Here is a 26,392-nt window from a genome sequence, read left to right as displayed (position 1 = left end):
GGGTGGGGCAACAGTTACAGAGAGGACACCTGTTATTCAGACAGGACCATTACTATCAAACACCGTAGACATGATGTAACTATTGTAACTGTCTTTCAAATCCCATTGCATGACAACACATTAGGGGTGTAACGGTACACAAAAATGTTGGTTCGGTACGTACCTCGGTTTAGAGGTCACGGTTCGGTTCATTTTCGGTACAGTAAGAAATCAACAAAATATACATTTTTTGGGTTATTTATTTACCAAATTTGTAAACAATGGCTTTATCTTTTTAACATTGGGAACACTATAATAATTCTGCCCACGTTAATCCACATTAAACTGCCTCAAGTGGTTGCTTTGATTAAATAAAATGAAAAAACATTTCTTCTACATATAAAAAGTTTAACATTAAACATTTTACATTGAAACTGTTTAATGTCAACTCATCATGCTTAATTTATTACAGCATTTGGGAAGCCTGTAGTTGACTTTTATTATGTAAATGTTGTATTTTTATCAACATGTGATAGCAGGGACCCTGCTATTCAAAACTAGGCTGCTACATTACGTATGATTCATGTAACTATAGCTGAAAAATAGTACAATTGCAATAGGAGAGACTATTCATCCCTAAACACAATGGAGTTCAATGGAATAACAGACAGACAGGGCTTTGCTGCTCCTAAAACACGCACACGCACGCACGCACACACACACACACACACACACACACACACACACACACACACAGAAAAATTAGCTAACGTTATGCTAAAAGCTAATTAGCCTTCATATCAAGCCTATACTGTGAGCGAGCTGAGCTGCAGTTTAAGTTTCTAGAAGGTCAACGGGCTCACAGTGATGTTTGTAATAGTTGTGACTGGGAAGTGTTTAATATAATTTGGGTAGAGTCCGCTGCTCCCCTGCTAGATGAATATCTGCTCGACGCTAAAGCATTGAGTACATCGCTCTGAAGTCTGAATACGCCCTGCTGATTGGCTGTTGCATCGCTCTGAATACGCACTGCTGATTGGCTTTGTATGTAACCAATCAGATGGTTGTGTGGGCGGGACAATGAGGCAGAGACAGAGGCAGAAAGCAGAGCAGCTTGTGAAGACTTCTGCTTCCGAACTTGTTCGGTACGCCTGCGTGCCGAAACGAAACCCCCGTACCGAAACGGTTCGATACAAATACACGTACCATTACACCCCTACAACACATACAAGCGGATGTGTTACAGTTCTATACGGGACGGCGTGGTGCGGTTGGAAGGGTGGCCGTGCCAGAAAGCCGAGAGTTCCTGGTTCAATCCCCACCTTCTACTGAGTCAGGTCCGTTGTGTCCTTGAGCGAGACACTTCACCCTTGCTCCTGATGTGTCGTGGTTAGGGCCTTGTATGGCAGCTCCCGCCATCAGTGTGTGAATGTGTGTGTGAATGGGTGAATGTGGAGGATAGTGTCAATGCGCTTTAAGTACCTTTAAGGTAGAAAAGGGCTATACAAGTATAACCCATTTCTATAAGCCTAGCCGATGCCTGCACAGAAACACAAGTGAAAAATATGTTTATGATGAAATAGCTTAAAGGCCTATTCAAACCCACTACTACCCACCACGTAGTCTGACAGTTTATACATCAATGATTAAATATTACCATTGCAACACATGCCACCACGGTCGGTTTAGTTTACTAAATTGCAATTTTAAATTTCCTGGGAGTTTCGTCTTGAAAACATTGTGTAATGATGACGTGTACGCAAGACGTCACAGGTTTTTAGGAAGTATGAGCGCTGCGCACACACACAGCTAAAAGTTGTCTGCTTTAACGGCATACTTACACAGTATTTTGGACATCTGTGTTGCTGAATCTTTTGCAATTTGTTCAATTAATATTGGAAAAGTCAAAGTAGAAAGATGTAGGTGGGAAGCTTTAGCCTTTAGCCACACAAACACACGGTGATTCCTTGTTTAAAATTCCTGGAGGTGAAACTTTACTATGGATCAGAGCGCGGTCAAGCGAACATGGATCCTGACGACATGTCAACCAGCAGGTTTCGGTGAGAAAATTGTGGTTAAAAAGTCGCTTTTTACCGGAGAGAAGCTGAGCTTGTGCCGTCCATAGCTGCCGTCGACTCCCCTGAGACATTAGCGTCAAGACACCCGTGGACACACCCCTCCGACTATCAGGTACTGTTAAACTCACTAAAACTTAAACACACAATAGAAAGATAAGGGATTTCCCAGAATTATCCTAGTAAATGTGTCTAAAAACATCGTAATCCGTCCCAATGAAATCGCGTTTACATTTTTTTTAACTTGTTTCTTTTTTTTTTTTTTTTCTAGTTCGTCGCTATCAATATCCTCAAACACAAATCTTTCATCCTCGCTCAAATGAATAAGGAAATTGTCGTTTTCTCGGTCCGAATAGCACTTTTTGTTGGAGGCTCCCATTAAAAACAATGTGAATATGTGAGGAGCCCCCACACTTGTGACGTCATCGTCTGCGACTTCCGGTAGAGGCAGGGCTTTTCTCTTAACACCGAAAGTTGTGAACTTTATCGTTGATGTTCTCTACTAAATCCATCCATCCATTTTTCTACTGCTTATTCCCTTTCGGAGTTGCGGGGGGCGCTGGCGCCTATCTCAGCTACAATCGGGCGGAAGGCAGGGTACACCCTCGACAAGTCGCCACCTCATCGCAGGGCCAACACAGATAGACAGACAACATTCACACTCACATTCACACACTAGGGTCAATTTAGTGTTGCCAATTAACCTATCCCCAGGTGCATGTCTTTGGGAGTGGGAGGAAGCCGGAGTACCCGGAGGGAACCCACACATTCACGGGGAGGACATGCAAACTCCACACAGAAAGATCCCGAGCCCAGGATTTGAACCCAGGACTGCAGGAACTTCGTATTGTGAGGCAGACGCACTAACCCCTCTGCCACCGTGAAGCCTTTCAGCAAAAATATGGCAATATCGCGAAATGATTAAGTATGACACATAGAATGGACCTGCTATCCCCATTTAAATAAGAACATCTCATTTCAGTAGGCCTTTAAGCCCTTATAGACACTTGTGATTAAGGGCTATAAAAATAAACGTTGATGGCTTTGTCGAATACAGGAAATTAGACCATACTGAAATGGCACTTTACCAAAGATCAACAGTCCTAACCATGCAGTATAAAATGAGAAAAACACTTTATCAGTTGTCTATAAATATCCATCCATCCATTTCCTACCGCTTATTTCCTTTTGGGGTCGCGGGGGGCGCTGGCGCCTATCTCAGCTACAATCGGGTGGAAGGCGGGGTACACCCTGGACAAGTCGCCACCTCATCGCAGGGCCAACACAGATAGACAGACAACATTCACACTCACACACTAGATGGTTATCATTCATCCAAGTCATTGTATTAGCAAAGCATTCAATCAATCAAAACTGGACTTTTTAGTTCGTCTTAGAAGAAGTTTGCCTCTCATCTGAGCAAACTTCATCAGGTCATGCTCATAGACACAGATTGGTCAGATGGAGGTTTTATAAGAATCTTATTGATGTTGAATGATACACAGCACAAAGTGGTTAAAAGGAGATTCAATTGCATTCAAATTCAAACCACCATGCATGGTGTAATTTTGCATAAGGTGGCTGAGATTCTTCAATTTGGCGTCTTTCTTTGTCACTTATCTATCAGTACAAGTTTTTTTTAATTTTTTTTCAGGATTTTTAAGAAGAGTCCAACATTCCTCTTCCTATCACCAGATTGTGAACAGCTGCTAAGACAAAAACACCATAAAAAAAAATAAAAACAATCTTTTTTGTGTCACTTGAAGTTTACTGGAACAGATAAACTCAAATGCAAACACGTGCTCTACTCTTATGTATGTATTCATCGAACGTGTAAAAAAAAAAAAATAGATGCAGATAAGTACAATGCGGTGGAATATATGTTCCAAATCAAACATAATTAGTGGTCTAACAGAGTAAACAGATCAGCATTGCCCTCCAGTCATGTAGATTGGGAAGCCTGAAACAGACACAAGTGGCACCGCTGAAAGGACACATCTAAGTAAAATGGAGTCAGAGAGTGTAGATCAGAAAAATATGTTAATGTTGGAGATGCCCCCTAAAGACATCAATATCTCTTACCACGACATATTTTCCTGTGCTGTTTGTGTATGTGCGTGTCTGCATGTGTATCAAAAGTGCAGCTGCTGGTGTAAACCAGCCGCTGATGGTTTCTCTATGCAGCTCACAGCTGCATCCAAAGCTCAGTTCCAGCTTTGTCTAAATCATGAGCTTATCAGGATTGGAGCAGAACTGTATTTACACATGTGGATACTTAAAAAGGACCTGGACGAACTAGGCAGCCGAGGAAAGTCGGTGACGTATTCATAGTGCTTTGTACAATATTTATTGAATGAGGTTGGCAGGCGCATTTGTGCGTCATGTGAATGTTTGTGCACGCATGTGTCAGGACTATGACTTGGATTACTTTTGCTTCTTCGATGCAGAGAGAATTTGGGACGAGCCAGGCGAGAGTTCAGGTACATGATTACATTTATTTATGCACTCTAATACAAAAATAAATCAAACAAAGGGCCCTCACAAGGGGGTATAGGCAATGAAACAAACAGGAAACAAAAACTTGCTCGATGGCATGAATAACAATGAACTATAAACTAAAACAGCACGATGGCATGACTAGCTACAAATAAACAAAAGATACACAACTAACCAAAAACTTGCACTGAGGCAAAAATACAAAAAAATGTTACGTGGCGTGGTCAAAATAATTAGCAGCGTGGCAAGGCTTGAAGGTTGGCAAGGCAAGGTAGGTGCGTGGTCGTGGTAAGTAAGCGTCAGCAATAGCGCTAAAGTTCCCAGGCCGATGACCAGAAAACACATGATTTAAATAGTGACTATGATGATGAGAAACAGGTGCGGGACTGAGGGCAGGGGCGTGACTAGGAGACCAGGTGGAAACTAATGGGTTACTATGGAAACAAACAAAACCAGGAAGTGCAAAACGGGAATCAAGGGTCCAAAGAACACAACATAACATGATCAAACATGAAACCTGATTCACAGGCATGACAGCTTGCAATGCAGCTCAATATTACAAAATGTTGCACGGTAAGCGGGAGTAAGACAAAGTCACTTATCGGGATGTAAATTGTTGTGATTTTATCCCTACCCATACAAATATTGATAATCCTTGTCACTGCCATTATTTATCGGTACTATATATGATTTGTGTAAATAAAGATGGGAAAAAAATCATTTTTATTAGCACGAGAGGTTGTATATCACCAACATGATGTAACATCTCACAGCAGGGAAGTGTTTTATCAACACCTGTTTTTTTTTAAGTCTTTAACAAGTCAACTATGCTTGCAGTGCAAAGTTTAATGCTCTTGTTATGTTTAGTAAAGACCACACATTTCAATCACTGTGTTACCATTATTATAATTACACCCAGCTGGAAAAAAATATTTGTGTATGGCATTAATGTGCACAGCACATACATTTTACATGATTTATCATATAAGATATATATTATAAATCAATAAAAGTATTATTGTGGATTCAAGCAAGGAGTGTTTTGATGCCACACAAATGCAGCACGATGTGTGCAACCTACTACAGACCTGTCAGCGGATGATATCTTTCCTTTGAGCAACCTTAATAAAAAAATATTTTATAAATATTTTAAAGACTTGGTCTTCACTTGTTTAAATAAATTCATTTATTTTTTTACTCTGCTTCTTATAACTTTCAGAAAGACAATTTTAGAGAAAAAACACAACCTTAAAAATGATTTTAGCATTTTTAAACACATATACCTTTTTACCTTTTAAATTCCTTCCTCTTCTTTCCTGACAATTTAAATCAATGTTCAAGTATTTGTTTTTTTATTGTAAAGAATAATAAATACATTTTAATATAATTTTTCATTTTAGTTTCTGTTTTTTTGACGAATAATATTTGAGAAATATATTTTTAAACTTATTATGATTACAATTCAAAAAAATTATTCTGGCAAATCTAGAAAATCTGTAGAATCAAATTAAATCTTATTTCAAAGTCTTTTGATTTTCTTTTAAAATTTTTGTTCTGGAAAATCTAGAAGAAATAATGATTTGTCTTTGTTAGAAATATAGCTTGGTCTAATTTGTTATATATTCTAACAAAGTGCAGATTGGATTTTAACCTATTTAAAACATGTCATCAAAATTCTAAAAGTAATCTTAATCAGGAAAAATTACTAATGATGTTCCATAAATTCTTTTTTAAATTTTTTCAAAAAGATTCGAATTAGCTAGTTTTTCTCTTCATTTTTTTCGTTTGAATTTTGAATTTTAAAGAGTCGAAATTGAAGATCAACTGTGATTCAAAATTGGATTTTCCTTTTTTGTGTGTTTTCTCCTTTTTTAAACCGTTCAAGTAAGTATTTTTTTCATCATTTAATCTCTACAAAAACCTTCCGTAAAAGGAAAAAAAATGTACGACGAAATGACAGACAGAAATACCCATTTTTTTATGTATATATATATATATATATATATATATATATATATATATATATATATATATTTATTTATTAAAGGTAAATTGAGTAAACTGGCTAATTCTGGCAATTAATTTAAGTGTGTATCAAACTGGTAGCCCTTCGCATTAATCAATACCCAAAAAGTAGCTCTTGGTTTCAAAAAGGTTGGTGACCCCTGCTTTAAATGTTAAGTTTTTTGAGTGGATTAATATTGGCCTGTGGATTTCTGGATAGCTAAAAAGATAGTTGAGGAAACGTAAATGTCATGTAAGTAAATCGCGTTCACTTTAAACTGATACAAATTCTTACTGGTGTGTGTGACTTTGTGGAGGACATGTTGCGTTACAAACTTTTGTGTGGCGTTGCTTCCTTAATTGTGATTATTTCAATCTGGATATCAGATCCTGGGGCTAGGTGATATGGCAAAAAAATGTTTTTAATATCATCCTATCTCGATCAATATCACAATTTTTTAGATTGTTTTTAACCTGTTCATTTTAAAGCATCTGTAGTAAAGCTAAATAAGCTAGGGATTTGTTCAACATTATTCTAATTTTTTTAATAAAAATTTAAAATTAAAGAAGAAAAAGCGCAATAACACAACAATGTACCAATAAATTTGAGTTTACATGTTTTCAAGTAAAACAAAGCATACACAAGGATGCATGAGCTATTAATTCAACACTGGTGGTCCAACTATAGTATCAGAAGCTGTCAAGTTATCATTAAAGGCCTACTGAAAATGAGATTTTCTTATTTAAACGGGGATAGCAGGTCCATTTTATGTGTCATACTCGATCATTTAGCGATATTGACATATTTTTGCTGAAAGGATTTAGTAGAGAACATCCACAATAAAGTTCACAACTTTCGGTTGTAAGAGAAAAGCCCTGCCTCTACCGGAAGTCGCAGACGATGACGTCACATGTTGATGGCTCCTCACATATTCACATTGTTTTTAATGGGAGCCTCCAACAAAAAGTGCTATTCAAACCGAGAAAACGACAATTTCCCCATTAATTTGAGCGAGGATGAAAGATTTGTGTTTGAGGATATTGATAGCGGTGGACTAGAAAAAAAAATGATGAAAAAAAAGTTGTTTAAAAAAACCGCGATTGCATTGGGACGGATTCCGATGTTTATAGAGAAATTTACTAGGATAATTCTGGGAAATCCCTCATCTTTCTATTGTGTTGCTAGTGTTTTAGTGAGTTAAATAGTACCCGATAGTCGAAAGTGTACGTCCACGGGTGTCTCAGCGGAGTCGACGGCAGCTATGGACGGCACAAGCTCAGCTTTTCTCCGGTAAGAACGGACTTATTAACCACAATTACCGAAACCTGCTGGTTGACATTTGGTAGGGATCCATGTTGGCTTGACCACGCTCTGATCCATAGGAAAGTTTCACCTCCAGGAATTTTAAACAAGGAATCACCGTGTGTTTGTGTGGCTAAAGGCTAAAGCTTCCCAACTCCATCTTTCTACTTTGACTTCTCCAATATCAATTGAACAAATTGCAAAAGATTAAGCAACACAGATCTCCAAAATACTGTGTAATTATGCCGTTAAAGCCGGTGACTTTTAGCTGTGTGTGTGTGCAGCGCTCATATTTCCTTAAAACCTGTGACGTCTTGCGTACACGTCATCATTACACGACGTTTTCAAGACGAAACTCCCGGGAAATTTAAAAGTGTAATTTAGTAAACTAAAAAGGCCGTATTGGCATGTGTTGCAATGTTAATATTTCATCATTGATATATAAACTATCAGACTGCGTGGTGGGTAGTAGTGGGTTTCAGTAGGCCTTTAACTTACCAATGAAGACCAGTGGTCTCGCCCACATCTTCCTAGATTGGCAATAGTAGCACTGTGTTTTAGGGTTAGACGCTTCTAATCATCAAAATTTCAAAATAAATAAATAACCCGGTAAGTAAAAGTCATTTGGGAACTGTTTTACTCTGTGTTTTAGAGTTAGTCTTGTAGTTTGAGGTGTCTGCGTCCATCAAAGGTCTCCCGGAAGGAGGCACAAACATGTATCGGGAAGGGCGCAGGGCTGCTGGCTAGAGTGCTGGGTCCTGGCTGGCCAGACTCCATGGAAGAGAGTGTTTGTCAAGTAAACATCATTTCCCCTTTTCCTTAGAATAACAGCATCTCAGTCACTTTACGCCATGGGTGTCAAACTCGGGCCCGCGGGCCAAATCCGGCCCGCCGTGTAATTTAATCTGGCCCTTGAGGCAATATCAATTTAGCATTAGAGCTGGCCCGCCGGTGTTATACAGCGTCGGTACCGATGTAACACCGCATTCACCGCTAATACTCATACTTGTTAACCCTCCTAATTTTCCCGGTAGACTCCTGAAGTTCAGTGCCCCTCCCGAAAATCTCCCGGGGCAACCATTCTCCCGAATTTCTACAGATTTCCACCTGGACAACTATATTGGGGGGCGTGCATTTAAGGCACTGCCTTTAGCGTTCTCTACAACCTGTCGTCACGTTCGCTTTTCCTCCATACTAACAGCGTGTCACATAATATTTGTGGCTTTTACACACACACACACACACACAAGTGAATGCACAGCATACTTGGTCAACAGCCATACAGGTCACACTGAGGGTGGCCGTATAAACAACTTTAGCACTGTTACAAATATGCGCCACACTGTGAACCCACACCAAACAAGAATGATAAACACATTTCAGGTGAACATTCGCACCGTGACACAACAGAACAAATACCCAGAACCCCTTGCAGCACTAACTCTTCCGGTAAACTTCCAGCAAACTGACCAATAATTAACGTTTTATTCATGCATTTTCTCTTGCTACTTCAATGCTTGAATGTTTGGTTCAATCTTTATTGTTATTTTATTTTCAAATGTATTATTAGCCTGTGGAAAAAATTTGATATTTACCTCAGAAGATTGCAAATAGAAAAAAAGGCATTACATTTCTATTTAACTTTTATTTGATATGCCATTGATATTTTTTTTAATTATTATTATTATTATTTGAAACTGGATTTTTCATGTCACTAAAGTTATATAAGCCTTGCTTGTTCAATATTTAATGCAACACTTGTTTGGGTCCCTATTAAAAGGTTAAGTTGTTCAACCTTGGCCCGCGGCTTTGTTCCGTTTAAAATTTCGGTCCACTCTGTATTTGAGTTTGACACCCCTGCTTTACGCCAATTTACCCGATTTTCAGCATTTAGATTCTGTTTTTAGCAAACGCTTCTGTTTAGTTCCGCATACCCAGGTAGGGCGGTAAAAGGTCAAATCTGATTGGCTGTACCGCCATGTTTGATCAAGCTTTTTTATGCATTGCAGTGACTGCGGCACCTGAATGAATGTGACAGTTCGCGCGTGTCACAATTACGAAGGTCACCTGGTTAAAAAAGAAAAATCCCAAAACGATTGCTGTATCAATAGCCCCAAATTTTAACAGTCCTCTTGGACTGACCTAATTAGGAACCGTTACTCTGTATACATCCACAGGCTCTCCATAAACAGACTGATTGTATTACACAGGTTCCTGCCCGTGGCACACCTCTGAGAACACGACATGCATCTCTCCACTGCGGAGGAAGGGATGGATGTTTAAGATTCTCTGTAAGTTACAAGAGGGGGGAGGACGTCTTTAGAAAATGACATACCTATGAGAAATACACATGTATCTTTTCTCCACATCAAAGCATTGCTGGTGCTAGGCCATCCCTCGCAAGGATGGGACAAGTGACTATATTTACAAATGGGGACATGTTTGTTCAGACTCTTTTGATGAAGTCTAAACACCAGACTTTTCATGTGTGTACTAGTTAGTGTAAATTTAAAACTGGATGTTTACGTAAACAGCTTATCTTTGACTGCTTAAACAGACACACATACCCACGCACACACACAACATGGTTGATGGGGAGGTCAGACAGGGCGCAGCTATCTGTAAATCTATCTGCTGCTCCAGATCATTTTTCTCCTAAGAGACCCTGAGTCCCATAATTCTTTGGCATTTCCTGGTCAGAGGCTGTTGATGACCTGGGGTGGGCAACCTATCCTATTGGTGTGTGAATGGGTCTGAAGACAGCCAGTAATGGGTCTGTCATGCTGGGAAACCTCATGCAAGTTCATGAAAGGAAGCCTAGTAGTGTATGAACTACCTACAGAAATTACTTACAATGCAGCTTCCATAACAGTAATGGATTTTTTTGTTATTTAAAAAAAAATCCTGTCCAGCTACTCAGGCAAATTATATAGTTGATGTAGATGCCCATATCTGCTGTACAGAATTACTTTACAAAATAGAAGTGTGGGATACTGGATGGATTGATATAATTGTTGGGCACAGGGGGATAGGGAAAAAAAATTGCGAGGACAAGAGTGGGATAAGACAGAGGGACAACAACAACAAATACAACAATAGCAATAACGACCAAGACAACAACAACAGAGCAGCATCAGTAAATAAGATATGTACAAATATGACACGAAAAGTGATAGCAAAGAAGCATTTAGTGATAGTATTAATACCACAGCAATGACAATAAATATTATACACAACGAATGGAGAAATAAAAATACCAATAGAAATTGCCCTATTGATAATGAATAATACTAAAAAGGATCACTATTATCAACAATACAAGTATTGCAAATGCAACAATACATATATGTATGTAATGATAGCTTGAAATACAACATAAAGCAGGGGTAGGGAACCTATGGCTCTAGAGCCAGATGTGGCTCTTTTGATGACTGCATCTGGCTCTCAAATACATCTGAGCTGACATTACTTAACACGATTAGTAATGAATAATTCCGCCAGTAATCGGTGTTAAAAATAACATTTAACATATAAAACATTCTTATGCATTTTAATCCATCCATCCGTTTCCAACCGCACCTGTTCAATAAGTCACATCAATGGTAAGAAGTCCATACATCTATTCTCTACCGCTTGTCCCTGTTGGGGTCACTGGGGTTGCTGGAGCCTATCTCAGCTGCATTTGGGCAGAAGGCGGCGTACAGCCTGGACAAGTCATCACAGGGCCAACACAGATAGACAGACGACATTCACACTCACATTCACACACTAGGGCAAATTTAGTGTTGCCAAAGAAGTATTTTATTTATTATTGGTTAGCTTCAGAATAAAAATGATATAAAATATGAGACTTAAACTCTAAAAATGTAGGTCTTACTTGAAAAATGCATGCATTTAGTTGTATTCAGTGTTAATACATATGATACGGCTATCACGGTAATACACTTTAAAAAAAATGGCTTTCATGGCTCTCCCAGCCAAAAAGGTTCCCGACCCCTGACATAAAGCATATCAATGGAGGGGAAAAAAGAGAAGATTGTTATAGTAACAATTGGTTAAGCTTTGTCAGTTTGTCGTGTTTTACCCAGTTTTGCTTAGGGGAACAACGTTAATATATGTTTGATGAAACATGATAATATGCATTAAGTGTATGTATGCATATGTGCTTGTATATGATATGTACAGTATGTGCATATGTATGTTTGTATAGTGAATGTGCGTGTTTATGTATGTACTGTATTTGTGTATGTATGTGGGAGCGTAAGTACCAATGTGTGGTTGTATATATGTATTAATGAATAAATATATACGTATGTGTGTATATATGTATGAATCAAGGGTGAGAGAGAATAATTTCGCCACACCTAGTGTGTGTGTGACAATCATTGGTACTTTATTTAACATAATAATTGTGTGTATGTGAGTATGTATGTGAACTTGTATGTACAATATAATTGTGTCCCAGTGTGTGGGGGAGCCAAAATACGACCCCTGACACCCAGAGAGCCTGACCCAAAACAGCATGTGCGGTGCCACGCAGCCAGCGACAGGAACCACTGGAAGGGGCAGCGGAAGGCCATAGACAGATGCTCCCAGCAGAGCACAAGGCCCAGGACAAGAAGAAGAAAGCCAGCCCCCAAGCCAGCGAGAGACCACACCCCACAGAAAGACAGGATGCCCCGCCCCGAGGGTCCCAGAGACCCCCCGCAGCCAAACGGGTAGACCGCCCCTGCCCCACCAGCAACCGGGCCCCCACAAGCCCAAGAAAGCAAGGTGGGCTACGCCCCAGACCGCCCCACACAAGTTGCCTGCCACAAGACCACTCAGCACGGGGCCACGGGAACCACCCACCCCACCTCCAAGGACCCCAAAGATAGAGATGGAACATCCAGCAACATCCCTGGCAGATCCAAACCCCCATGAGGGAAGAGAAAGACAAAAAAAAGGAGATCGCAGGCGACAAGCTGAAACACAAGACAGGCATCCGGAAGAGGTAGAAAGTCACACCTAGGTGCCCCAGACACGCAGTCTTGCTGCAGTAACGTGAGGCGCAAACACCTGCCGGACAAGCAGGCCCCAAGAACGCCACCCCCCAAAAAAATTAAAAATAATAATACACATGTACACATACAAGTACACAAACATGCATACATACACAAATACATACATACATATATACATACGCACACATATTTATAACAAAAATAATTAAATACATACACACACACTAGAGAAGCGCTGATAGGCAATTATATCATCCGCATCACCAAAGTCGTCATCCACCAGAACCAACATTTTATCAGGACCGTACCCGCCTGCCAACCGCCCGCTGAAATACATCAGAGGTTGTCCGCCTTTACCACTCACAGAGCTATTTAAACCTGTTTCACAGAGTAATGATGACAATTGGAGCCACTAACGTTCCCCCGACTATCCAATAGCCTTCATCCTGTTGACAAGAATATGGGTGTGCTGTGAAGCCATTGCCTTTGACACTTTCAACAACATGTACGAACCGATTGTTGGTCCGGCAACGTGTTGTGTGCAGCTTCCACAATTACACGTTCAAGATTGAAAGGCATACTGGGTGACACAGAGTACACTGATGGTTGTGATATAAACAACTTTAACACTTACTAATATGCGCCACGCTGTAAAGCCACACCCAACAAGATTGACAAACACATTTCGGGAGAACATCCTCACAGTAACACAACATAAACGCAACGCAACATAAACGCAACACAACAAATACCCATAATCCTTTGTATCCGTGACAACCCTGAATATATTTTACACCCCCGCGCCCCCAACCCCACCCACCTTACCGACGCGGGGGGGGGGGGTGTATAAAATAGTCAGGAAGTGTCATGATTACAAAGGATTATGGGTATTTGTTGTGTTGCGATTATGTTGTGTTACTGTGAGGATGTTCTACCGAAATGTGTTTGTCGTTCTTAATTGGTGTGGCGCATATTACTAAGAGTGTTAAAATTGTTTATATCCCAACTATTAGTGTACTCTGTGTCACCCAGTATGCCTTGCAGTCGTATGCGTGTTGCCGCGGAAGCCACACACAACATGATGCTGAACTGACTAGCAGATCATACATGTTGTACAAGGCGTCAAAGCCAATGGTTTCATAGCGCGCCCTAATACTTATTATCTGGGTGACTACCAGTAGTCCTTCAGGAGAATAATAGCGTCTCCTATTGTCTTCTTCGCTTTATAACACGGGTCTTAAATGGCACTTTGAATGGCAAAGGACACCGATCACAGAACCATGCATATCAAATATTTCCGGATGGTTCAACCACCACCCGCCTGAATCTGATTAAAATCTATTTTTTCGTCATGTCAACCGCCCGACCCGCGGTTTATCCGTGGACTCCGTGGATGAGACCGCAAACCGCGCATCCCTAACACACACACATATAAAAAAAATCAATACACAGGCCGGCGGGGCAATGATCCAGTCCCGGAACCCACTGTCTACCAAGAACCAGCTGATGACAGGTACACACGCAGACAACGGCACGACAGTGGTCATGAAGAATGGCGTGGCAGAGCGCGAGGGCAGGCCCGGGCTACAAGCTACAAGTTTGACAACCACCACGTGCAAACACTGTCACAAATAACAACATCGGCAACCCCTCCACAATCGGACCAAGCAGCCACGGGTCCGCACACCCCAAACAAATGGCAGCAGAAACAAGGACTGCAATACCCCTGACAACCAGCACCATTCGATCAAATCAAAGCTACCGAAAAACTGCTACCATCAACCACACGCCAACAGAACCATGGAGACCAACCAGCGTCAGCTCGCCAGTCAATCCAAAATCCAACACGCAAACAAGAGACATCAACACCTCCCCCAATAAAAGACTCCACTCCCCAATCCGAATCCACACAAACACACCACCGCCCAAACAACTGAGACACAGCACCCACATAAAACAAGAGAGCTGTGCTTCCCCCGCATCAGGACACCGACACAAACCCGGCCGGAGCAGACGGGTACAGAACCCGCCCAACAGAAAGTGAAACCCGCGCAAAACCACAGAAACAGGAAGTGAAGACAACTGATTGCCCAATCCACCTCCATTAAAAAAACAAATACAAAAAATTAAATACAAATCTAAACGTCACACCCTCAGTGAGGTCTCTGCACGGGAATGGCAGTCCATCAGACCGCAGTCCCCGCAGCCTGCGCCAGCCGTGGAGGGAATAAAGGGCGCGCCGGACCCCCAAAACTCAACCCACTCGTGCATGTGATGTGAGAGTGTATAAGGCCCCCCGAGTGTCTACTCTATAGTTAAAATTAGGAGGCCGGCCGTTACAGCCGACCTCAAGTCCCTATTGATGTGTGTACTGTAGCGTGAGGGAGATATGTATGCGGATGGCGACTAATAATGCCATTAAAATTTGGGGACATCAAGGCCATGGTGAGTCCATACCATGCCGAGCCCCCAAACCCTAAGTGTCTTACATACAGTTAAAATTAAGTAGTTTGGACGCCCAGGGGACTACCTAAGTAAGTGTGTGGGTATTCTGGTAATTGCAATTTTGAGGAATCGGACATGTAGAGGTGAGTCTCTTGTAATAAAGTCTGCTTGGATGCCCTTCCAATGATTAAGACTTTTATATTTTTTCCATGGAAATGTAAAAACGAAAAACATAAAATAAATAGAAAAGAAAAAAGAAGAGAGTGGTGGATTCGACAAGCAGTGAAATAAGTGAGATAAAAAGAAAAACAAGAAAGAAAAACAATACACGTAGTTAATGACTCTCCGAAACAGAGAATGAGTGGTTGGGGTTTACATGAGTGCTATCAAAAATAAAAAAGAAAGAGGGACTGAAGCATAATGGAAAAAAAAAATACCTTTACCGTGATTCAGATGTTAGTAACACGGCGATGACATGGCTTCCGGATCACGGTAAAGTTGACCATTAAAAAGTTTATTCACTGCAATGACAGCGCGGCATCCTTCAGCAATAAACTTCTTACGAAGCGGGAACAGATCTGTCGAGGATCTCCTTGGGGAACTGGTCGTTAAAGCTCTCAGCTCTCGGCCCCGGCTCTTCATCTGCTCCTTCTGCTTAAGTGTTCAAAATAGACCACGATGGGTCTCGGCCTAATATTCCCCGGCTTTTTGGCTCCAAGCCGGTGGACGCAGTGCAAGGTGATGTTCCTGATGGTGTCCGCTGGAATCTTGAGCTGGTGTTCCATGATGGACTGTACGGTTTCGTCTGGATCTTCCGCTCTCTTTTCCGGTATGCCCGCGAAGACCAGATTGTCCCTCATGCTTCACGCCTGGAGATCCAGCATCATTTCCTTCATGATCTTGTTTTCCCGGGTGAGTTGTGTCACTCGGTCGGTGCGCGATTTTACGTACTCACGAAGTGCAGCGTTGTCTTTGGAGCGAAAGACAACCTGTTGTCCAAAGTCCAAACTCTCTTGGGGGGCTTGAAACTCCTTGAGGAGCACCTCAACAAGGGCGGCCATCGAAACAAATCAGCCTCATGGCGATGGAATCCGAGATATCAGCAAAGCTTGAACCCAGCGGTGACCGATAGCCAGGTGAGTCTTCCGGGGGTTTCTTTTTGATGTTAGCATCTTTGAGGGCTTTCCAATGAAGAGACGATTGAAGCACTCTTCAACATAGTCTTTGAGTACCTCCAGATTTAGATATTTTAATATCTTGTTTGCTTATTTTTGCCTAAGTTAAATTGAATGAATTGAAGATGTTTGACAGCCTTGTGATCCGCTCGACTGTTTTGTCCCACGTCATGTACGCTCTCGTGAGGCTACAGCATCACTGATGTAACCCCTCTCAATTAGTGGATTAAAGTGCTATACCAGGGGTAGGGAACCTATGGCTCTCGAGCCAGATGTGGCTCTTTTGATGACTGCATCTGGCTCTCAGATAAATCTTAGCGGGCATTGCTTAACACGATAAGTAATGAATAATTCCGTTGGTAATCAGTGTTTAAAATAATGTTCAAAATATAAAACATTCTCATGTATTTTAATCCATTCATCCGTTTTTTACCGCATCTGTTCAAGAAGTCCCATTAATAGTAAGAAGTTTTTTATTTATTATTGGTTAGCTTCAGAATAACAACGTTATTAAAAAGAGGCATGAAACTTATTACACTGTAAAAATGTTGATATTTCTTAAAAATGCACACATGTAGTTGTAATCAGTGTTAAAAAATATTATATGGCTCTTACAGAAATACATATTAAAATATTTGGCTTTCGTGGCTCTCTCAGCCAAAAAGGTTCCCGACCCCTGTGCTATACTTTAAGAGTCATGGTGCTAGGAAGTCTAAGCATTGCCCAGTGAACAAATGCACTTAGCTGTAATATTTTCAAAGGATTTAGATAAATGTGCGCCGCATCACTTTTTCAAAACCACCGCATGAATAATCTCTCATCTCTCTTATTTTTCTGCCTTCCTGATTCCAGGTCATATCATTACAATAACCAGCTATCACGTAATCAGGGGTAACCAAAGCCTATGGTTACCCTGAAGGAAAACATGATGCATCCAATGGCAATAAAAAGATAATAAGATTTCCCTGAAATCCCTTTAAGAGAAACAGTGCCTGGGAACTGTTTACGAGGCACAGACAACATGGGTGCACATTTACCACGGCATCCGTTTAAGTACAAATGTTTCCCTGAAGCCACTCGGATTCAGGACATATTACTCGCAGACTCCCTGCTGTTGAAACATCATTTTGGTTCAGTCCCTCATGTGGTCTGACACACTCCTAATTTACCACATACCATGAATTGATTAACGTGGACCCCGACTTAAACAAGTTGAAAAACTTATTCGGGTGTTACCATTTAGTGGTCAATTGTACGGAATATGTACTGTACTGTGCAATCTACTAATAAAAGTATCAATCAATCAATCAATCAATCTCATTCGGCATTTAGGTTGTGTCAGCAAAAATGATCATAAATGTTCAATAGGTGAATGGGTAAGTAACATCTGTTTGACCAGAAGATATTAGCTAGAACGTTCTGCTGATGACTCACAATTCAAACACGGTTGCCATATTAACTTATATGATCATTTGCTTGTATTTAAAACTACGGTTCCTGGTTTCACTGTATGATGACCGAGCAAAACAAATGTGGTTTTAGGGCGGCGTATTCTGTTGTGTTTATTACAAGAAATTATGAACCTCTGTCTGTTCTTGATTTGGAAGTACAACATTTGCCCATGAGTCTGCTTTAATGCAGGCAAGGCTCTGCAACTTGCAGCAGGTTTGAATTTGTTGCCACAATATGTTCTAAATTGTAACCACAAGGCGAGGCTCCACATTATTAATATGCCAGTCATCGGTTTTGCTGCTTATCTGCTAAATTGGTTTTCTTCATAGCACGGTGCAATGTGTGTGCTGCATGTACCTGCTGTTTGAGTTGGTGCATAAGGCGGTCTTTCTCTCGCTTTAGAGCCATCACTTCTTCCTGGGCTTTCTTTCGCTTGGAGGAAGACAGCTCCAGGAGGGCTATGTTAGCATCCTTCTCACTGATGGCTGCCAACAAAGCCTGCTGCCTGAGGGAGGGAGAGTCAATTCAATATTTGTATCTTGCCTTTGTAAATGTATACACAGTGCATTCGCATACACAGACATCCTTGTGCATAGTGTACAGTCAGACCACACAGCAATAGATAGCAATAACGTGAAAAAGATAAGGCTGTATGAATATTAAAACAAGCACACTAAAGTGGAAATAAATACAACCAAAATGACCAAGAAGGGAACAAATACATCTTTGAGGTGTGTAGTGAAATACTTCAGGTAAAAAAGAAGCACGTTTTTCCCTTAGAACAGGGGTGTCAAACTCAAATACAGGGTGGGCCAAAATTTAAAACTGAACAAAGCCGCGGGCCAAGGTTGAACAAATTAACCTTTTAATAGGGACCCAAACAAATGTTGCATTGAATATTGAACAAGCAAGACTTTTATAACTTTATAGTGACAAGCAAAATTGAGTTTCAAATCATCCATCCATCCATTTTCTACCGCTTATTCCCTTTTAGGGTTGCGGGGGGCGCTGGCGCCTATCTCAGCTACAATCGGGCGGAAGGCGGGGTACACCCTGGACAAGTCGCCACCTCATCGCAGGGCCAACACAGATAGACAGACAACATTCACACTCACATTCACACCCATCCATCCATTTTCTACCGCTTATTCCCTTTTTAGGGGTCGCGGGGGGCGCTGGCGCCTATCTCAGCTACAATCGGGCGGAAGGCGGGGTACACCCTGGACAAGTCGCCACCTCATCGCAGGGCCAACACAGATAGACAGACAACATTCACACTCACATTCACACCCATCCATCCATTTTCTACCGCTTATTCCCTTTTTAGGGGTCGCGGGGGGCGCTGGCGCCTATCTCAGCTACAATCGGGCGGAAGGCGGGGTACACCCTGGACAAGTCGTCACCTCATCGCAGGGCCAACACAGATAGACAGACAACATTCACACTCACATTCACACACTAGGGCCAATTTAGTGTTGCCAATCAACCTATCCCAGGTGCATGTTTTTTTTGGAAGTGGGAGGAAGCCGGAGTACCCGGAGGGAACCCACGCATTCACGGGGAGAACATGCAAACTCCACACAGAAAGATCCCAAGCCTGGGATTGAACCCAGGACTGCAGGACCTTCGTATTGTGAGGCAGACGCACTAACCCCTCTGCCACCGTGAAGCCGTTTCATATCATAATGATAATAATTCAAAAATATCAATGGCATATCAAAAATACAATTTTGATAACAATTTGCAGCTTTCTGAGGTAAATATGAAAATAAACTTTTTTCCACAGGCGAATAATACATTAGAAAATAAAATAACAATTATGAATGAATGAATCAAACATTCAGGCCTTTTTACTGCTCAGTTCGCGACACACTGATCTAATCTGATGTGCCCAAGCCAGATATTGTAGCGTCTCCGAGGAGTTAGTGCTGTAAGGGGTTCTGGGTGTTTATTCTGTTGTGTTACGGTGCGGATGTGTTTGTCATTCTTGTTTGGTGTGGGTTCACAGTGTGGCGCATATTTGTAACCGTGTTAAAGTTGTTTATACAGCCACCCTCAGTTTGACCTGTATGGCTGTTGACCAAGTATGCTCTGCATTCACTTAGGTGTGTGTAGAAGCTACAAATTTTACCTGCCTGTGCCGGCACGCTGTTTGTAAGGAGGAAAAGCGGACGTGACGACAGGTTGTAGGGGAGGTCAAAAGCAGCACGCCCCCAATATTGTTGTCCGGTTGGAAATCGGGAGAAATTCGGGAGAATGGTTGCCCCGGGAGATTTTCGGGGGGGATGGCCAGTATAAGTATTAGCGGTGAATGCGGTGTATAATACCGGCGGGCCAGCTCTAATGTTAATTTGATATTGCCACAAGGGCCAAATGAAATTAAAAGGCGGGCCAAATTTGGCCCGCGGGCCAGAGTTTGACACCCATGCCTTAGAAGTAAAACACAAGAAGAACAAGGAGCAGATGCAATTACTATGCAAATCAAAATAAAACAAATTTACTGTTTTTTTATTAGCGTATTTCATTAAGTATCATCAATAGACATGTAACAGGTAAAGCTGGTCGATATGGCCTTTTTTTTAATATCTCAATATTTTTAGGCCGTATCGCGATACACAATATATATCTTGATATTTTGCCTTAGCCTTCAATGAACACTTGATGCATATAATCAAACCAGTATGATGATTCTATGAGTCTACATTAAAATATTCTTGTTCATACTGCATTAATATACAGTATGTTCATTTTAAACTTTCATGCAGAGAAGGGGGAAACCGCAAGCAAGTCAATTTACCAAAACTATATTTATTTAACAGTTATTAAGCAGTGGCACAGACATTCATGTCATTTTAAAACAGAAAGTGCAAGATTGTCAGAGACATTTCAAACAAGCTATTAGTGCACTTTTGTGCATGATGTCACTAAGATGACAAATAAAAAACAACACTAAATTAAAGTGCGCTTTTTGTAGAGAACACCACTACAATAGTTTAAAACAAATAAAGTGCACTTTTGTGCATGATGTCACACAAGATATCTCAACAAGTCTCAAATAAAATGAGCTGCATAATAGGAAATCAAATAGTGTTCGTCCTCCGCTATGTGGTAGGTTACTGCGGACATTATCTCCTTTTGTTGTTGACAATCTTTTCATACGGTGTTGATCTGGAAATCTCTGCATTTTGATGGTGTGGGCCTGTGTCACCGAATGGAGATGTTAACATGCGGAGTAATCACTCTTCATTCTCTAGCACAGGGGTCGGGAACCTTTTTAGCTGAGAGCGCCATGAAAGCCAAATATTTAAAAATGTATTTCCATGAGAGCCATATCATCTTTTTTAACATTGAATACAACTAAATGTGTAAATTTTTTAAGCAAAACCAATATTTTTAGAGTATAATAAGTCTGTAGTTATTTTTAATAACATTGTTATTTTTAGAACAGGTGCAGTTGAAACGGATGGATGGATTAAAATGCATGAGAATGTTTTATATTTTGAACATTATTTTTAACATCGTGATTACCAGCGGAATTATTCATTACTTCTCGTGTTAAGCAATGTTAGCTAAGATTTATGTGAGAGCCAGATGCAGTCATCAAAAGAGCCACATCTGGCTCTAGAGCCTTAGGTTCCCTACCCCTGCTCTAGCAGGTGACTTTTCCAATGATGCTACATAATAGCGTTAATGCTCGGTATGCAGCAACGCTTTTGCCACATACCTGACAAATTACAGTTGTCTGTTCGACATATTCCCACTTGAAGCCAAACCACTGCCAGACGATGGACCCCCCTGCTATTTTACTTGGGAATTAATTCTTCCTTCACCTTCTATCTCTTGTATTACCACTCGCACCACAGCTAACGTTACCCATGCTGCTACCTCTCTGCTCCTCGAGGGTGTATAACGTATGTGACGTATGTAAGAAGTTGCGCTTTTTTTTATGTCTCTGTGAGGAGAGACAAGAAAGAGTGGGAAGAGCCTGTAGTGTAATGCTAGCAGCTAAAAGCAACTGCGTGACAACGTATACTCGAATATCACGATATAGACATTTTCTCTATTGCACACAGACAATCCCTCGATATATAGAGTATATCGATATATCGCCCAGCCCTAGTAACAAGTCCTTTCATAGTAAACACTTGTCGGACTAACTTTACACTCCTCCCTTAACTCGTTTCACAGAATGGACACAGTCATCTTTTTAAGAGGTCTGATAAATCCTCCACTATGGCACCACAGTCTGACTCGAAGCCGCGTAATGTCATGAAGTCTAGAGTAGCCTGAGGAAGAGATGACACGTATCCTGCGTCACTGCCGGTTCCCACTAAATGCAAACAAATACTTTTAAGTGTCTTCAGGTGCAGAGGGAACATACCAACAAGCTTCCTCATGTACTCACAACCAGACATTCAAATGTACACCAACAATACGGGGGGGGATTGGTGATGACTATCTTTGGGGACGAAATGGATGTTGTAAATCCAGTTGTGACCTAAACACGTTGACTAATGGGAAGAAGTATTTACATACCTTGTCTAACACAGGAAATTAGTATGGACAAGAATTAGAGTAAGTCAACACTTCCACTATTCTTGGAAGAACTTTGATGAGATTTGGAAGTAGTTTGGTTCACTGTTTTCCACACAGTCTTTTCTTGCAGTGAGGTAGTAGTTCCTTTGACACCAAACAATTCACATTATGCATTTATGCACGCATTTTTTTATTTTTTTGTTTTTTTGCACAGTAGCAGACTTAGGCTGGAGAACCCAACCAACCCGGGGTCTGGTTAGTAAATCTCTTAATCGAATAGTCACTTAGCCTTAGGTAAATTTATGAACCCTGAAAGCATAAAGAAAAATAAGAGACAATGCTGAGAATTACCAATCATTGAGTCGATCTTAGCCATATTTTGCTTCGATTGTCATAAAGCTGTTGCTTGGACGTAATTAATAAACAGACATCAGCAGAGAATTGTGGCTGACGGGTTCAAATCCAAATCAAACATTATTCTTTTCTTCTTTCTTTAATGCATTTACATGAAAAAAGTTCCATTTTGGATTTTCCTGCAATCCTACACCCAACTAATAGTTACAAAGTAGTTCTGCTAACAGACTAAAAAAAAAAAAAACATCTGTAGATGATGAAAACATAATCAGCAGCTTGTCAGCAAGGTAATGTGTGGGTTTGGCTGAGCAGAGTGGAAGAGGAAGAGAAAGGGCACATTCAAATTGCACATTGGGCTCAATTAAAAATTGACCTGCATTGAAGTGTTTTTATTTCATGATTCAAGTCCCTGCAGTAATAACTCAATTGCAAAAATAAACACTCTGAAAACCCAGAATAAAGTGTTGCTTGCTCGACTCCACATTTTGTGTTTTGAGTACAATTATCCTTGCACCGCATCTGGAATCTCCCATTCAAGACCAATAATAGGCTGCTGTGTGTCTGTGTGCGCTCACATACTCCCATTCGTACCTCTATTTATGTGCGCATGGATGTGTTCTGACACGTGGATCGGCATAGCAAATCACACCATTAATCACGCAGCAGGACCAGCGTGACACTTTTCGTCTTCACACACCTCCACTGTTATTTCTTTTAATGCTCACTGTATTTGGAACACACACAAACGTGTGTACCTTCAGTGCACTTGCACCACAGCATGTGCTTCCAAATGCACCTGGGCAGCACCAGACCGGATTTAAATGTTGTGTCTGTGTCATTAAACTCCAACAGTTTGGAAATCTCTTTGATTTTTAGTTGGCCAATTTTGGCCGTACACAATATCAAACTAGTGAAATTAGGTATTTGCAAAGTAAAAAGCAATTAAAACACAAACATATTCTAAATGTTTTACTTGAATCCATGTCATGTATTTGCTCAATTCTTGGTAACAATATTATCTAAAGTACTGTTGGGGTTTATTTTGAGTCTCTTTACTAATCTTTACCCTGGCACATGCATTAGACTGATCATTGACCACAATCTGGTTGAAGGGGAGCTGAATTTTTTGGGGAATTTTGCTCATCATCCACAATCCCTATGTGAGACAAGAACAAACATGTCTTTTCATTTTCTATGCATTCTAAATAGTGAAAAACTGCTGGTAAGAGGAAGCTAACAGGATTAAAAAGTAAGGGAAATACGATCCGTTCCTCCTATAAAGCCTTAACCTCCATCAATTTTTTATATACATTCTCTTAGTATGTACTGTATGTAATGTATTCGTGATAATATTTGGTCACATTTTCAGTAGACCCATAATAACTTCATAAAAGAACCAAACTTCATGGATGTTTTTGTGGCCAAGAAGTATGTGCTCCAATTACTCTATCATAAAAAAAATAAGAGTTGTAGAAATTATTGGAAACTTAACACAGCCATGACATTATGTTCTTTACCAATGTATGTAAACTTTTCACGACTGTATATATACATATATATATATATATATTTTTATATATATATATATATATATATATATATATATATATATATATGTATGTATACTGTATGTATAAGGCAGCACAGGGGTGAAACTGGGGTTAATGCATGTGCCTCACAATAAGAAGTTCCTGGGTTCGATCCCCGGGCTCAGGGTCTTTCTATGTGGAGTTTGCATGTTTTCCCCGTGACTGCGTGGGTTCCCTCCGGCGGCGCCCGGACGGGCTGCGTCCTCGCGGAGCTCCTGCTAAAGATGGAACATTTGGCAGAAATACCGGACAATTATAAAAACTTTATGGCTGGCTCACATCGTGGTCACTCCGTGATCACGTACGACCGCCAGACACTTCTGGATGTGGACATATCGGGCCGTTTTGGACTGATAGACGCGTGCGTGCTAAACATGCTAACTAGCATGGGAATACGTCGGCGGCTACATCCAGCGGCCTGTGAAGCAGGGGAGTCTAGTAGCAGCGGGGGCCGTCTACGAAGCAGACGCCAGCGGTGTGATCGGAAACGCGGATGTCGAGCGGGGCTAAAAACAAAGCAGAAGGCTAATCCCCACAGAACACCACTTCCCTCCATCCTGAGGACGGATTTAAATGGAAAATGCGAGACTACTGGTCTGGGTAAGGAGTCAGTTAAATTAGAACACGTTTTTTCTGCTTTGAGTGTTTCAGAGTTGGACATGTGTTTTACCGAGGTGGCTAACTATGATGCGTGCAGTTTATCAAAGCAACAAACAAACAATCGGAAAATCCCCGTTACTGAGGTGGCTAACCATGATGCGTGCAGTTTATCAAAGCAACAAACAAACAATCGGAAAATCCCCGTTACTGAGGTGGCTAACCATGATGCGCGCAGTTTATCAAAGCAACAATCAAACAATCGGAAAATTCCTGTCGTATCAATTCCTAGATATGGTCGTAACTATACTAAATGCACTGGGCATAATAAACACAACATTATTAATATTGCTACTACGGATAATTTGATCAAAAACTCCCTAAAACAGCCCACTACCTATAATATAGGTTTTTTAAACATAAGATCATTGTCTCCCAAAACGTTATTAGTTAATGATATTATCAGAGACAACAATCTTAACGTCATCGGTCTCAGCGAAACCTGGCTTAAACCAAACGACTTTTTTGCGCTAAATGAGGCATGTCCTCCTAACTTTACACATGCGCATATTGCCCGTCCGCTTAAAAGGGGTGGGGGGGTCGCACTAATATACAACGAAAACTTTAACCTTAGTCCTAACATAAATAATAAATATAAATCGTTTGAGGTGCTTACTATGAAGTCTGTCACACCGCTGCCTCTATACCTGGCTGTTATCTACCGCCCCCCAGGGCCCTATTCGGACTTTATCAATGAATTCTCAGAGTTCGTTGCTGATCTAGTGACACACGCCGATAATATAATCATAATGGGGGACTTTAATATCCATATGAATACCCCATCGGACCCACCGTGCGTAGCGCTCCAGACTGTAATTGATAGCTGTGGTCTCACACAAATAATAAATGAACCCACGCATCGAAACGGTAATACGATAGACCTAGTGCTTGTCAGGGGTATCACCGTCTCCAAAGTTACGATACTCCCGTATACTAAAGTATTGTCCGATCATTACCTTATAAAATTCGAGGTTCAGACGCATGTTCGTCAAACTAATAATAATAATAACTGCTATAGCAGCCGCAACATTAATACAGCCACAACGACAACTCTTGCTGACCTACTGCCCTCGGTAATGGCACCATTCCCAAAGTATGTGGGCTCTATTGATAACCTCACTAACAACTTTAACGACACCCTGCGCGAAACCATTGATAACATAGCACCGCTAAAGTTAAAAAAGGCTCCAAAAAAGCGCACCCCGTGGTTTACAGAAGAAACTAGAGCTCAGAAATTATTATGTAGAAAGCTGGAACGCAAATGGCGCACGACTAAACTTGAGGTGCACCATCAAGCATGGAGTGATGGTTTAATAACTTATAA

General features: G+C 40.9%; 1 protein-coding gene across 2 annotated transcripts in view; it reads right to left on the bottom strand.

Annotated features, from left to right (window-relative positions):
- LOC133555033 (ELKS/Rab6-interacting/CAST family member 1) overlaps window positions 1-26,392 on the bottom strand; it is a 488,824-nt gene that overhangs the window by 131,711 nt on the left and 330,721 nt on the right. For both annotated transcript variants that reach the window (XM_061904451.1, XM_061904452.1), the window contains one exon: window positions 18,290-18,437. In XM_061904451.1, the coding sequence (XP_061760435.1) occupies window positions 18,290-18,437 (148 nt within the window). The remainder of the gene's footprint in view (window positions 1-18,289; window positions 18,438-26,392) is intronic.

Source organism: Nerophis ophidion, linkage group LG06 (assembly GCF_033978795.1).
Source record: "Nerophis ophidion isolate RoL-2023_Sa linkage group LG06, RoL_Noph_v1.0, whole genome shotgun sequence".
NCBI lineage: Eukaryota > Metazoa > Chordata > Actinopteri > Syngnathiformes > Syngnathidae > Nerophis > Nerophis ophidion.
Note: the sequence above shows the minus strand (reverse complement) of the source record. Positions and strands in the feature narration are given on the sequence as shown.